Source organism: Emydura macquarii, unplaced genomic scaffold (genome assembly GCF_026122565.2).
Source record: "Emydura macquarii macquarii isolate MOO-44397 ecotype Brisbane River unplaced genomic scaffold, CSIRO-AGI_Emac_v2 contig_1790, whole genome shotgun sequence".
NCBI lineage: Eukaryota > Metazoa > Chordata > Testudines > Chelidae > Emydura > Emydura macquarii.
The window spans coordinates 1,009,059-1,023,196 of record NW_027131927.1 but is presented as its reverse complement, the minus strand read 5'-3'; the positions used below and the strand labels follow the sequence as shown (position 1 = coordinate 1,023,196).

Below are 14,138 nucleotides of genomic sequence, written 5' to 3'. Positions count from 1 at the left end.
CGACCCCTGACACTCGGCTCTGCCTTTCCAGCCCCAGGATCTGGCTCTCACAGCTTTTAGACTTTCACCCCCTTACAATACATTTTCGTGATCCTCTTCCACTGAGGGAGGGGGCGAAATGCTTTGATCATCACACAGCCGATGCCTGGGACGGAGCTTTCTGGGTAGCTCGCAGAATCCCACAAAGGGTTTGTTAATTCAAACGCAATCTGCCTTTGATCCTGCGGCTTAGCACTTGCTTTGTTTGGAAGCTACTGAGCAGCGAAAACTAAACCCGTTTCTAGCAAATGAAAAATTAAAAGCTCAGTGAATCATTTCATCTCCCATTTAATCATAACCCCCCACCCAAAAGCCATCGGGATAGAAAGGGAGAGCTCAGAGGGTTTGATTAGATCTATCAGATTGGCACCAAGAAGCCCCATTGCGCAAGGTGGCGTACACACAGTCCCCGGCCTAAAGAGTTCACAGTCTGTCTAGACAAAGTCTGGAAGGGGAAACTGAGGGACAGGGTCTTGTCCAAGCTCACAGGGCCAGTCCGTGGCAGAGCAGGGAACAGACCCCAGAGCTGCAGACTAGTGCTCCGCCCACTAGACTGCGCTGCTTTTCATAAGCACGGCCATACCCGGTCAGACCAAAGGTCCGTCTAGCCCAGTATCGTCAGGCTCAGCCACGAGCCCGACAGCCCTGAGATTAAGGAAGCTGGCAGGAGAGCTGGGGTCTGCTCCTGCTGATGCGAGCGGGGGCAGCCCAGGCCGGAGGGCTGGAGACCGGAGGGAAGGAGCTGGAGGAAGGAAACAACCATGCCAGCTGCAGCGTCCCACTCCCTTGATGCCCGGGGCTGCCCAGAATGAGGGGAAGGGGGAGCAGGACTGAGGGGGCAGCTCTTCGTTACGAGATTTGCTGTGGGGCAGCCCGAGGGAGGCTGGGAACCCGGCGCCCCTGCACCAGACGGGCCCCAGAGACAGGGACAAACCCTGGCGGGCCGGCAGCTGGATGCTGCGTTGCGCAGAGCACAGGCCGGGACCCCCCCCCCATGGTCCCTGGTATCCTATCCCGGGCACAGCCTGAGTTCATCCCCGTTATTCGTGCTTTTCAGCTTTGGGCCCGGTGGGGTGCGGCCAGCTGGGAGGTTAATCCAGACCCCAGCGGCCGGAGATCGAGAGGGCATGTGAAAGCCCAGAAGGCCCAGCCAATGGGCTTTGGCCTCTTCAGAGATCTCAAGGGGCTCAGGCAAGAGGTTTCTCTCCTGGGCCAGCTCCAGCCCCACTGCAGCCCCCCGACCTGGCCCAGGCAGGCTCTCAGCACAGTCTCCGTTCCCATCCTCCTCTTGGGACGCCAGCACCCGAACAACTCCCCCGACCCCTGCCACAGCCCGGGCCCCACAAGCCACGCACTGTCTTGCCTGGTCCCTACGGTGTCTCAGGCAGACGTGACACGGGGGAGGGACATGCGTAGTGACATGCCCACCCCCAGTTTGCTCAGTCATATGGTGTGGCCAGGCCCCCTCCTTGGGGGGCAGCTAAGCCTGCAAGCTGCACCAGTCAGGAAGAAGAGGAGGAACAGCTGGGGAGCTACAGAGAGGGGCCCCTGCTTCCCAGGGTGTGGGGAGCTGCCTGGAGGAAGCATGACAAACTGTTCCAGGACGGTGCCCCCCCACTGCTAGCAGGCACGGGTCGTCTCTGATTTCAGGCCTCCCAGGCCACAAGCTGCCTTGCCTTGTCCCTAGGCGTTTTGGGGCTGCTGGCCCCATTGATCTCAGCCCAGGAGGGAAGAAGGAGCCTGCGTGGCCCAGGAAGGGGTCGGCTTCTGTGTCAGGGGATGCTCTGGGCCTTCACAGCCATAGGTACTCGGCCAGGAAGGCAGCCAGGATCTTGCAGAGGTTCTCCACGGTCGGGGGGTGCAGGTTCTCTTCCGTGTCCTCCATCGTGTGCCAGACCCATGGGAAGGGGGTGGCGATGAGGTGCAGCACTGGCACTCCTGCAGACAGATGCACAGACGGTCAGCGGGGATCTAACCGGGGACCTCCAGCGCCGGAAGCACAAGCCTCTACTGCTGGAGCTACTCAGCTCCACTAGTGGCAGTAGTAGTAGACTGTTATCTTCATGTGGCCCGGCCACTGGAGGGCAACATATGACACACCCTAAACCCACACATGGGCTCAGTAGATGGAGCTAGAAACCCAGGCACCAAGGCATGAGCTGACCTTGCATTCAGGAGCCATGTGCTCCCACGACCTAGCATCAAACAGCTGGCCAGGTGCATTATGGGAACTGGGTTGGCCAGAGACATCAAATGGGCCTAGGCCAAATGGCTAGGTAGCAGTGGTGTTTATAAAGTCTTTTGCCCCCCAAGGATCTCAGAGCCTACGTTCAACATGCAGCTACCTCTGGGGTGGAGCGTCCCAGGCAAGCAAACAAAAAGCATTTCACCCCCTCGAGTCCCTGAAGCTATGTAAATAATACTTAGCTCTTGCACAGCCCTTGCCATCAGTGGATCTCAAAGCACTTTACAAAGGGAGTCAGCGTGATCATCCCCACTTTACAAATGGGGAAACTGAGGCAGAGAGAGGCAGTCACCCAGCAGGGCAGTGGCAGAACCAGGACCGGAACCCAGGTCTCAGTCCCTTGCTCCATCCACCAGGCCAGGCTTGTGGAGGGAGCCTGGGAGAGTCTCATCACGTATTGTCTGCACACATCCCGCCCTGGCTCGTCGAGGGATGGTCCCCCCCAAGCATCCATCCTGCTCTGGGCCTGCATGCCCAGTAGCAAGGGGCAGGTACCTTTGCGGAGGAAGGGGACATGGTCGTCTTCGACAGGCCCGTATGCAGGCTCCCGCTGGAAGTACAACTGCTCACGGGGGTGGGACTGCAGCAGGCCCAGCTTGTGCAGACGTTTTTCTGGGCGACAAAGAGCAGAGGGTGAGGAATCGGCTGGTTTCCGGGACCTCCAAGAGCTCACACCAGAGATCCCTGAGATGGTGCTGCCTCCGAAAGCAGGAGAGAATGCGGGGAAGGGAGGGAGGATTTCAAACCAAACAAGTAGTTGTGTGTTGGGTTTTTTTTAAAGGGCATGGAAATAAAGTGTTGGTGAGAGGTGCCTGGTCTACAGCCCCACAGACTGAATCCCCAACTTCCGGCTCCTTCCCACAGTTGGGAAAAGAACCCAGGAGTCCTGGCTCCCAGTACCCCAACTCTAACCACTAGACCCCACAACCCTCCTGGAGCTGGGGACAGAACCCAGGAGTCCTGGCTCTCAGCTCCGCTGATCTAACTACTAGACACCACTCCTCTCCTAGCTCTGGGAACCGAACCCAGGCACTTTTATTCATTATCAGACAAATGTAGTAACAGCAGAACTGGGGAGGGGGCAAATTGTCCCCCTATGGGTGCTGGGAGGGGAGCATTCCCTACAGCAGAGGGCAAGCCCCCCACTTCCCCTTCCACCCCTTCGAGGAAGGAAGGCACGGTACCAATGCCAATGAGCCGGTCGAACCAGGAGGCAGTGAGGGGGAAGTGGTTCTGGATGGTCGGCTGACGGGCCCCCAGCAGGTCCAGCAAGACAAACAAGCTCTGCAAGGAGGCAATGAAGGGTTAAATCCAAGGGAGCCCAGTCACCCCTGGGAGGATCTGAGGTAGGGACTGGTACAAGATCCAGTGCAGACAATGATCCCGCCCCCTCCTCAGCCTGCAGGAGGCAGGATCCCCTCTGTGGAGCTCCCCAGGGGACCCCCCACCTCTGAGGGGCAGGGCGGATGGCTCTCACCATAGCCTGGATCTGGCTGGTGCCCGGCTGGTGCTGAGCCTTTGCCATGTGCTCGGCCAGGTGGCGCGCCCCATACAAGGAGTCCGTCTCGCTCCACTCCCCGAAGGCCTCCTCACCATCCAGAAACAGCAGCTGCAGCGTAACCTCGGAGCTCTGCAGGGAGACGTGGGGCTCGCTCAACACCCAGCACTTCCGGACAGGCGAGGGGACTGCACCCAGGACAGCGGCAGAACAGGGGATAGAACCCAGGAGTCCGAGCTGCCAGGCCTCTCCTCTAGAGCCCACTCCCCTCCCTGAGCCAGGGATAGAACCCAGGAGTCCTGGCTCCCAGCTCCCCCTCCTTTAACCCACTAGATCCCACTCCCTTCCCCAAGCCAACAGCAGAACCCCCAACGTGGGAAGGTCTCACCAGCTCCTTGGCCTTCAGCAGCTCCCTGTCCAAGGCCGTGACCAGTTCCAGCAGGATGGCGCAGGGCACGGCCGAGTCGGTGGCCCCCAGGAAGGTGCGGCCCCGCCGGTCGCGGGGGAAGTACTTGGAGTCATAGTGGCAGGCCAGGACCAAGCGCCGCCCGGCAGCAGGGTCCAGCGTGGCCACCACGTTGGCAAAGCCCACGATGCCCCGTGGGGTCCGGTCCTCAAAGGCGTCCAGCTCCACCCGCCAGCCTGCAGCCAGCCTGCTCAGGCTATCCACAATGAGCTGGGACAAGAGAGAGAGAGGCCGTCAGTGTGCCGGTGGGGCAGGCCCTCAAGGCACCCAGCTGGGAGGCAGCAGGGTGGGGGGTGTCAACAGGGAGGCTTGTCATGGTGCCCAGCCGGGGGGGCCTGTCTCACCCTTCTGAGGCAAGGGGTAGGGGTGGAGAGATGGGCAGCCTCTCCAAAGGGAGCAGCCCGGTGCAACGGGGCTAGGCGGCTGCGAGACGGACCCCTGGCACTGCCAGATGGGATCAGAGCCATGGCCTGGCTTAGCCTGGTATCCCGCCTTTGGCAGAGCCCAGCACCAGCTGCTTCAGAGGAAGGTGACAGAACCCCGCCAGGAACTGATGTAGGATAATCTGCCTCCAGGGTGATTATCCATAAGAGTTCAGAGACCGGCTCAAACCCTGGAGCAGGCTCTGCCAGACTGTGGGTACTTACCACCACGCCCCTGGATATCCTTGTTCTCCATACAAACGTCCTGTTTGTTTGTGCACCTTATCAAGTTCTCAGAACAAGTGAATTCCTGTGGCAGTGAGTTCCACGGGCTAATCCCGCAGCACGTGAAGCAGTATTTCCTTTTACCAGATTTGACTCCCCCACTTCTTAATTCCCTGGAACGTCCCCTGGTTCTGGCGCACAAGGCACAGGACAGAAGCATCCCATCTCCCCTCTCCAGACCAGCCGTTATTTGATAGACTGTTGCCGTGAGCTCTCTCACTCGTCCCCGTTCTAGTGTAACAATCCCGATTGTTCCCAGCTACACCCGAGAGGTTTTCCAGGCTCTGCTCAGTCCCGTCTCCAAACCCCTTTTGTTCGGTGCTATCCCGTGTGAGACGGGAGACCAACGCCCCGATGGGGCTGCCCCACAACTGGAGGCCTTGGAACATTCTCCATGATATGCTCCACTCTATTCCCTACACGCCTGCACGTCTCATTAGGTCTTTCGACCACAGCTGCTCGCTGAGCGGAGCTCTTCATTGAACCGTCTCCACTGACGCCAGGTCCCTATCCTGAGTCGATCCAGGTGGGTTAGAACCCCCTGAGGAGTCTGCATTTTCCCCTCAGCGTGCATTACCTTGCATTTATCACTGGTGAATTTCATTAGCAGCGTGTTGCTCGTCTCCCTGGCTGGCTCAAGTCTCCCTGAAAGTCCCCACAGCCTCTCTGCTCCTGGCTAACCTAAATAAGGGGCCATCTGCAAATTGTGCCACTCCTCCAACTTCCGGATCATTCACAAATATGTTAAACAACCCAGGACCTACGGCGGAACCTGACAAAAACTGAGCAGGTGAGGTACGGCATGCAGCCTATCGGTGTTGGCTAGGTAAGGCATAATGCAATGAGAATGCAGGCCTCAGGCCTGTAAGACAATAGCTTAGCTAAACAAAGCACAAGTAGCCTCAAAGTAAGACGCTAAGCACCTAGCCCACAAGATCTCCCAGGACAGAATGTTGTAACGCCTCAACAGCCGACTGGTAACCACAAGATGTCAGTTTATACCCACTCCAAAGGTTTTAAGAGAGGAACATCAGCAGCTATCCAGCCACAAGAATACAAAGGCAATTGACATATACGCTAATAAAGCTTGAGGTAGAAGGCCTAGTGACCGATGGGAGGACCCCCCAACATTAGTAGGGTGAGGAATTGCAGATAAGGAGCTGAAACCCCTACCGAATATGCCTTAGCCACAGTGGTGTCAGTAGAATTCATTGTGAAAGCTGGATCCCAACCTGTATGCCTTGGGAGATGCCAGGATAATGGTGACACAGATGCGGGGGAGGAAGAGAATGACTAACACTTCAGGTTGTTCTGCAAGGGAAGGCGTGGGGATACAGATGCCGAGATGCTCGTTCTGTGTGAGCTCTGTCTACCTGGCTGGGCTGGGAGTGTTTGTAACTGCGTTACTAAAACTATTACAAAAACGGATGGTTTTTCCCAAAAGTGAGCGTCACTACCGTGCATGTCCGGTCTTGGTAATTCTAACCACACCAGGCCTGATCTTGGGACGAGAACCTACCAATCCCCAGGCAACAGTCTACGCTCCAATAAAAACCTGCGGCACAGAGTCTCAGACCTGGGTCAGCTGCCCTGGCTCACGGGGCTAAAAATTGCTGTGTAGATGTTTGGTCTCAGACTGGAGTCCAAACTCTGAGACCATCCCTTCTCATTCATCCCTGAATGTCTACTTAGCAATTTTATAAACCCACAGCTCCACCCCGCATCAGCTGAGCTGGGCCAGCTCCGACCATGCCACGGGGCTTTTATTGCAGTGTGGACATAACTTAATCAGCTCTTTCCTTCCTGTCTCCTGGCCGGATTTTGATCCAAGACAATACTTTGCCTCTCACGCCACGACGACTTAGCTTCTTCAGTAGCCCTTGTCCAAGGTTACTCCGGATTCTCCCCCATGCAATCACTAACACCAGTGCCATGTGGATACCGAGTTGGCTGGTGTCTTGCACGCACTTCGCACCAGTGGCAGCAAAGAACCAGGTCTCCAATGCAGGGAGGCAAAGCCGCAGTTTGCACCAGAGCCTGAAACCAGACAAAGCTACACCAAAGCAATTCCTGGCCTCCAGCCACTGGCTTCAGCTGGGGCAAACCCTTAGTGCCTGCAGGGCCCGAGCAAACTCTGCGGTCCCACGTCTCTGGGTGTCTAAGCCGGGATGCGCCCCGATCTCCAGCCTGGCCCCTGACTGGCACAAGGACACCAAGACATGCAGGTGAGCACGTCCCAAAGGCCTCTCCTGGCCACGGCCCACACTCACCTGCCGCACCTTCCTGTTCCCCGGGCTGCCAGGGTACCTCTCGATCAGCATGGGCTTCAGGAAGGAGCCCCAGAGGCGCTGGAGGTCCACCAGGGAGGCCAGCTGCTTCACCTGGCTGCTGGAAAGGCTCCGGGGCTTGTGGCCGAGCTGCGGAAAGGGACACCGCTAGAAACCAAGGGACCATTCGAAACACAACACCCCCCCCCGCCCCCCGGGAACAGACCAAACAGAGAGCACCCAGGCAAGAGCAGAGAGGTCACACAGTAGGACAAGGTCCCATCTCCCCCAGAGACCCCTGAGCCCTGATTATGCTGATCCACGCAACTGCAATCCATAACTCCGGGCTAAGACAAGGTGTCCTTGAGAGCAGGACCCTGGGGGGAAGGAGAAATTTTCCCCTCTGCAACTGGTCACCCTCCAGGTGATGGGAGGGGAGGGATCCATGGGGCTGAGAAGTGCCATCGCCCAGCAGAGCGGGAAGGTCCAAGGGGCACACACCCTACGGAGCAGAGGAGGGTGCCGTGCCCAGCAGGACATGGGTTTGGGAGTAGGGGGATCCACATAGGCAGTGAATTGGGGGCTCATTGGACCAGCAGCTGTCTCCTTCCTCTGTGTTCACACAGCACCGAACGCAACAGGACCCTGTTCCCTGACTGGGGGTAGGATGTCTGGGGCGCCCTAAATACAGGCAGTGACGGCTAAGGGGGGGGGGGTGGCCCTCTCACCACGTCCCCTGACATGGCCTCAGACTCAGAGCAGGAGAACCAGGAAGAATTAAAGGGCCCCGATCTGCCCTGACTAGAAGGGGTGGGGGAGAAAGGGCGAAGGGCAGCGGGGAGATCGCAGGGGAGATGCCAGCACGGACATCAGTAATGCCTCTCTGCGGGCTCCGGGCAGCTGCAGGTCACGGGCACCCCCCCCCCGGGGGCCCAGCTCCATGCCCCCTAGCCAGGGACCTGCTTCCCCCCCCCCCCCGGGATCCTCCACACAGCACCCCACCTTAGACAGCTCTGCCCCACGCAGCCCCCCTGCACCCTCCGTGCCTCGCTGCGACGCACCCCGCAGCGCCGAGCACCCTGCCCCCCCCATACTCCCCATCCCCAGCTCCTCGGGGCAGCCTCCCCCGGCCCCGCGCCCCTCACCTGAGCCCCGGGCGGGCCCCGCGGCTGCCCTCCGCCGGCCCCGGACCCCCAGCCCAGGTAGAGGCCGGCGCCGGCCGCCAACGCCAGCAGCAGCAGCAGGAGGCGGGGCGGGGTGCGGCGCGGCGGGGCGCTGAATTCCGGCGCCCCCCCGGGGGCCCGAACCCGCCGGCCCCCCGCACCCGGCCCTTTCCGCATGACACCTCCGCCGCCTCCTCCTGCGGGCGGGCAGACAGCCGGCCCCGGCCATGGGGGGCGGGCGAAGAACGACCAGGCTCCGCCCACAGGGAGGGCCGCCGCAGGCAGGGGGCGGGGCAATATGGGGCGAGATAAAGCCCCCGCCCGCTTGTGAGCGGAGTGATCCGCAAGACCCGCCCACAGAAGGCGGGGCCGTGGATGGCCACGCCCCTCTGGGCGGGGACATGTCCGCATATGGGAAGGCGGTGTGACCACGCCCTTGGGGCGGGATTAGAGCAGGACACGCCCACTCGGGGGCGGGGGCGGGGCCAGATAAGGACACCTCATCTCACAGTGGACCATTAAAACGTGCAATATCCTATCCCGTCTCCCCTCTTGCTTCCTGTGGCTGACCTCCCCCCCTTCCCATAACACATCCCTGGGTCCGACTACCACACACCCATGGGTCCAACCCCTGTTCCCCTAACACACCCCTGGGTGCACCCCGTCCATGCACCCATGGGCCGCATTCTTCCCCCCCCCCCCGCCCTGCTGCTTCACACCCATCGGTACATCCCCTCCCACACCCATGTCTGGTACCCCCCCACACACACCCATGGGTCTGACCATCCCCAACACACCCCTGGGACTGATACCCCCGTCCCCTAATACACCCATGGTTACAACCTCCCCCTGACACGCATGGGTCTGACCCCCCCCCATACCCATAGTTCCGACCCTTCCCCCACTGGGCCCTGATGACATGGCCTTGGGGGGGACTGGAGACAGACGACAGGTCCATATGGAGAGAGCAAGCACATGGAAGGACAGAAGGACAGACTGACTATTGCAGCTGGAAATCCCAGGGCAGGGGAGCGTACAGGGACGGATGGGTGACTAGATAGAGGTGCCCCTGCCCCCTGTGCCCCTGTGTCAATATACTGGCAAGGAAAACAGCGCTTAGGGCCCAGCTGACAGCAGCTGGATTTAACCCCCTTGCTGCTGGCACAGGCCTCATCTGCAATGGTAACATCACTGAGCTAACCTGATGTGTACCACTGAGGGTGGTCCCTGCGTTCGACCTTCCTCCTGGGCTGTATAACCCAGGGCACAGGGTTTATCACAGGATTTGCCCCCATCCCACATGGCCAAGAGCACAGTGTGTGAGGTTGTGTGACTGTGACACACACAGGGTGCTGCCATGTGGCCAACTCCTGTGGTTTCATCACAGTTCCCCTGGTATTTGGCGTTTCTCTTAAAGCACCAGCTCCTGGAGTCACAGAATGGAGTAAGAATCTCGGCTTCCACTGAGAAAGTGAACGTACCATGCAGACCGACTCATGGATCCCAAAGCGTCAGTGAGCAGCGGAGCAGGTTATAAAGGGGAGATCTCAGAGCCCAAGGGCAGACGGTCCCTTGCTAAGGCCTCCTGGCGATCATTATTATTTGTGATATGTATTATTGTTGCGCCTTGGAGCCCCTAGGCGCTGTACCAATGCAGAACACAATCTCCACGTCAGACAAAAGCTGACGGGTGGATTCAGACCGACGAGGGAGTCCAAACAAACAATGAGACAAGGCTGGGCAGCACAACGGGCCTTAGTCTTGGTGCTTGGAGCCTTTCTGGCTGCAGAATCAGGCCTGGTGCTGGGGTATTTAAACCCAGACTGCACACTAGAGAACAGATTCTCCCATCCTCCCAGTAGGGTGACCAGATGTCCTGATTTTATAGAGACAGTCCCGATATTTGGGGCTTTTTCTTATATAGGCACCTATAACTCCCCCACCCCGACCCCCAGACACAGGGTCCCGGCCACTTGGCCCTGCAGCAATGCCACCGATTGGCTAGCAGAAAACAAGCTTTCCCCTGGCTTTGTGTGTACTTCGGGGGCAGCTCCTCAGAGGTGTTCAGGGGCAAACTCCCGCTCTGGGCCTACATGCTGCTCTTTAGCTTCTCCATCTTATGCCCATTGTGCCTCCCAGGGACATAGGATGGGGGCAATCTGCAGCCCCCTCAAGCAGTTCCCCCACTCCACACGCACAATGGGAGGAAAGCAAACAGGGACAATGCATGGAGGGAAAACAGGATGGGGCGAAGGAAGAATAATGGAGTGGGGAGAGGCTGGAGCCGGAGGTGGGTGGGGGGAACAGTGTGCCTGTCTGAGACTCGATGAACTCATTCCACCCAGCGTGGGGGATCCTGCTAGATGAAAACAACTTCCAGCTTCTATCAAACCAGCTCCATAGAGGGGCAAGGCCTCCTGACCTAAGCCAGGCCTCCTACCCTGCAGGATCCATCACACCCTATCGAGGCCTTGACTCTGGCTTAGTGCCCTCTGTCAAAGAGCCCCAGGATCAGGGCTACAGCCCCGGCTTTGGAAGAGTCTCTCAGAGGAAGCCATCAGTGGGCAAGGCCCCCGAGGGGTCTCGCTCTCCCTCCAGGGCCGACCACGCAGCCTCCCCGTCTCCGTGGCTGATCCCCTAGGTTCCAGCCCCCCTGCCATGCCCCACGAGCTCTGCCCAGCGGGTCCAGCCGGGCTTCTGGAAGAGCCTTGTTCCCCACTGCAGAGACTGACGCCCCCGGCCAGCATCGGCAGGGACACCTGTCCATACTGGCAGAGCAGTCGGCTTTATCGGTCCCCGGAGCCCAGCATGGGACGTCCCAGGTTAGCGCCGAGACATGGAGATTAAAGCATTGTCCAGCCTGGTCAGCCCAGGCCCAGCTAAGCTGGAGTGTCCCCTATGACCGGGCTCTGTGTCTCTCGGTCTGACCTCCTTGGCCAGTTCCAAGGGGAGAGCCCCGGCTCCTTCTAGAGTCGGCTCTTACCCCCTCCCCTCCCCAGTCCCCATCCTTTGCTCTTGAGTTGGGGGCTCTGCTCAGCTCCCTTGTTCCAAGGTGGGGGAATTCAGCTCCCTCAGGGGGGCTTTGGTTGCTAGATGTCAGTGTCCTGGTAACTGGGTTTGCCATGGTCATCTCAGATGCTTCACTGTTGTGGGGTGAGCCTCAGCCGGTCTCTTTTAATGCCCCAGTCAGGCTCAGACAGCTGGGCGCCATTCAAACCTGTGTCTTGTTGAAGCCTGCCCCGAGAACAAACACTGGGTAACCAGGCCCAATCTAGGGGAAACGTAGGCACACATAGGCTTCATACAACTATTGCAGACAATTCCCCACTTTGTCACACCATCGCTACCCCAAGTGCCTGGGCTTTGGGAGGATACACACCCCTCCCCGTGTGTCAGTCTTGTATTGCCACTGCCACCTCTCGCAACTTACGTGCCCGGCGTTGAAATGCCCCTAAGCCACGCTGCCTCTGGAGAGGATAACAGGCCTACCCTGCTGAAACCCAGCAGCCAGCAAATGCTCTGGCTTCCCCAGACTCAGGGAGATTTGGCCATGTGTAGCTGTGTCTCCACATCCCGTGTCATTGCGTTCTTGTGCTCTAGAGCATGAGAACGGCCACGCTGGGTCAGACCAATGGTTCAGCTGGCTCCATATCCTGTCTGCCGACAGTGGCCAGTGCTAGATGCTTCAGAAGGAATGATCAGAACAGGGCAATTATCTAGTGATCCATCCCCTGTCATCCAATCCCAATTTCTGGCAGGCAGAGGTTTAGGGACACCAGGAGCACAGGGTTGCATCCCTGCCCATCTTGGCTAATAGCCATTGATGGACCAGTCCTCCATGAGCTTTTTTGAACCCAGTTGTCATTTTGCCCTTCACAACATCCCCTGGCAATGAGTTCCATAGGTCGACGTACTGCCTCTTGTTCGTTTTAAACCTGCTGCCTGTTAATTTCATTGGGTGACCCCTGGTTCTCATGTTATGTGAAGGGGTAAAGAACACTTCCCTAGTCACGTTCTCCGCACCAGTCATGATTTGTAGACTTCTATCATATCCTCCCTTAGTCGTCTCGTCATCAAGATGAACAGTCCCAGTTTCTCTAATCTCTTCCCATACGGAAGCTGTTCCATCCCTCTCATCACTTTTGTTGCCTGCCTCTGTATCCAGGCATGGAATAGCTCAATCCCTGCACGCCCAGCATGGGATAGCACCTGGGCAGCCCTAGTTATCTCTTCCCCCACAACACACCCAATCTAGCAATAGCCTCTTCTCTGCTGAAAGCTGGCGTGGTATGTGTACGGGCGAGAGTTAAGGAGTAATGTAACTAGATTGACGTTTATGCCCTTATGGTTTTAAAGTGAAAAGGAGTATGGGGACAGTTACTCGGTGACAGCCTATTCAAGCAGGAGGGGCGTTGTTACCTTCCTTGGCTGGCTGGTGATCCAGCGCAAGGTTCAATGGTCTGCCATTGTTCCATCCCAGAACAGTCAATAAAGAGCCACCAAAGATGACTGCAAACAACCAACCGCACGTGGAGGTGGAAAGAAACGTTACAACGGACAGGGGATCTGCTGACACATAGAGACAAACCACCAAGTGGGGAGAGGCCTTCTGCATCCATTCACCAAGCAGACGGTTTGGGGTGTGGGCTTTTTCATGCATGATTGGATCCGGGGTATCCAGCCAGCTCTGCAACGGACTGAACTCGGTGGGAGGCGAGGGGGCAAGGAAGGACTTGCTGTGTTAGCAAAAGGTAAAAGGACTGCATTTCATGATTTTGTTTTGTGTTGCAATCTTTTGTTTCCATCATTCTCTCTCGGAGAACCTCTGTTCTTTCCTAAATCCACCTTCCTGTGGTTCATTACTAGTGCTGGGCATCACACTGCAGTGGTGGCCTAAGGTCAAACTGGTAAACTGGGGTATGTGGTGGTCGGGGTCACCAGTGTGGTATGGTGTGTTGGTCACTGATGTTTATTAGTATAGGCTGCATGCGTGTGTCCCTGTGTAGATGCTGTCCCAGTTCTGGCCAGGAAACTGAGACGGCTCTCACGATCGAATGAATCGACACGACCACGGATTAGCTGAGCAACGAAGGCACCCAGGCCAGGTTTATTGCATAAGAAGTTCATGATTTTGTTTTGTATAGGCAGCGTTACAATGGCCACGGCCCAACGGCGGGACTTTCTGTTATCCCCTAGACCGGACCCCGGTATTCCCTCTGACACCCTCTTTTATGCATTGTTACATACATTCCTGCCCCCTTTGACGTAGGTAGTTGCCACCCTCTGACGTAGATAGTTGCCACCCTTTTCCGTTAATTGGCTAATTTGGACAAAACAACTCCATGTATCACCTTTTATCATTTCTATCCATCAAATTATCATTTTAGTGGTTCATTACATATTTTAGTGGCAATGGGCATCACAGTTAACTGCATACTCCTGTTCAGTGGCCTTAGCTTGTTCTACAGGCTGGTTTGGGGGCGGAGAAGCTGGGATTTCTGGGAGTAGCTAGAGTTGGGCCCTGGATATCGCAGGATGGACGCATCAAAGGGATTCACCAGTGTGAAGCCAGGGCTGGCATAGCTTGGAGGAGAGGGCTAGAGCGACTCACACCCAGCCACCATAAGCCAGGCTCCCTTACGCTGGAGTTGGGGGTGACTCACAGAGCTGGGAACTTCGAGAACTGTCACCTCAAGTGGAGGGTTTTTCATCTCCCAGTGGGTACAAGGGTGGTGGGTGCCTTAGAGAGAAGA

At 57.7% G+C, this 14,138-nt stretch overlaps 1 protein-coding gene across 1 annotated transcript; it reads right to left on the bottom strand.

The window, feature by feature from the left end:
• Positions 1-314: 314 nt before the first annotated feature.
• On the bottom strand, positions 315-8,611 carry QPCTL (glutaminyl-peptide cyclotransferase like). Its single transcript, XM_067556530.1, has 7 exons — positions 8,368-8,611; positions 7,226-7,372; positions 4,171-4,458; positions 3,762-3,914; positions 3,469-3,568; positions 2,780-2,896; positions 315-1,977 (listed from the first exon to the last, which is right to left on the bottom strand). The coding sequence occupies exons 1-7, from the start codon at positions 8,560-8,562 to the stop codon at positions 1,832-1,834; spliced, it is 1,146 nt and encodes a 381-aa protein (XP_067412631.1). The 5' UTR covers positions 8,563-8,611; the 3' UTR covers positions 315-1,831.
• Between the last annotated feature and the right edge of the window lie 5,527 nt (positions 8,612-14,138).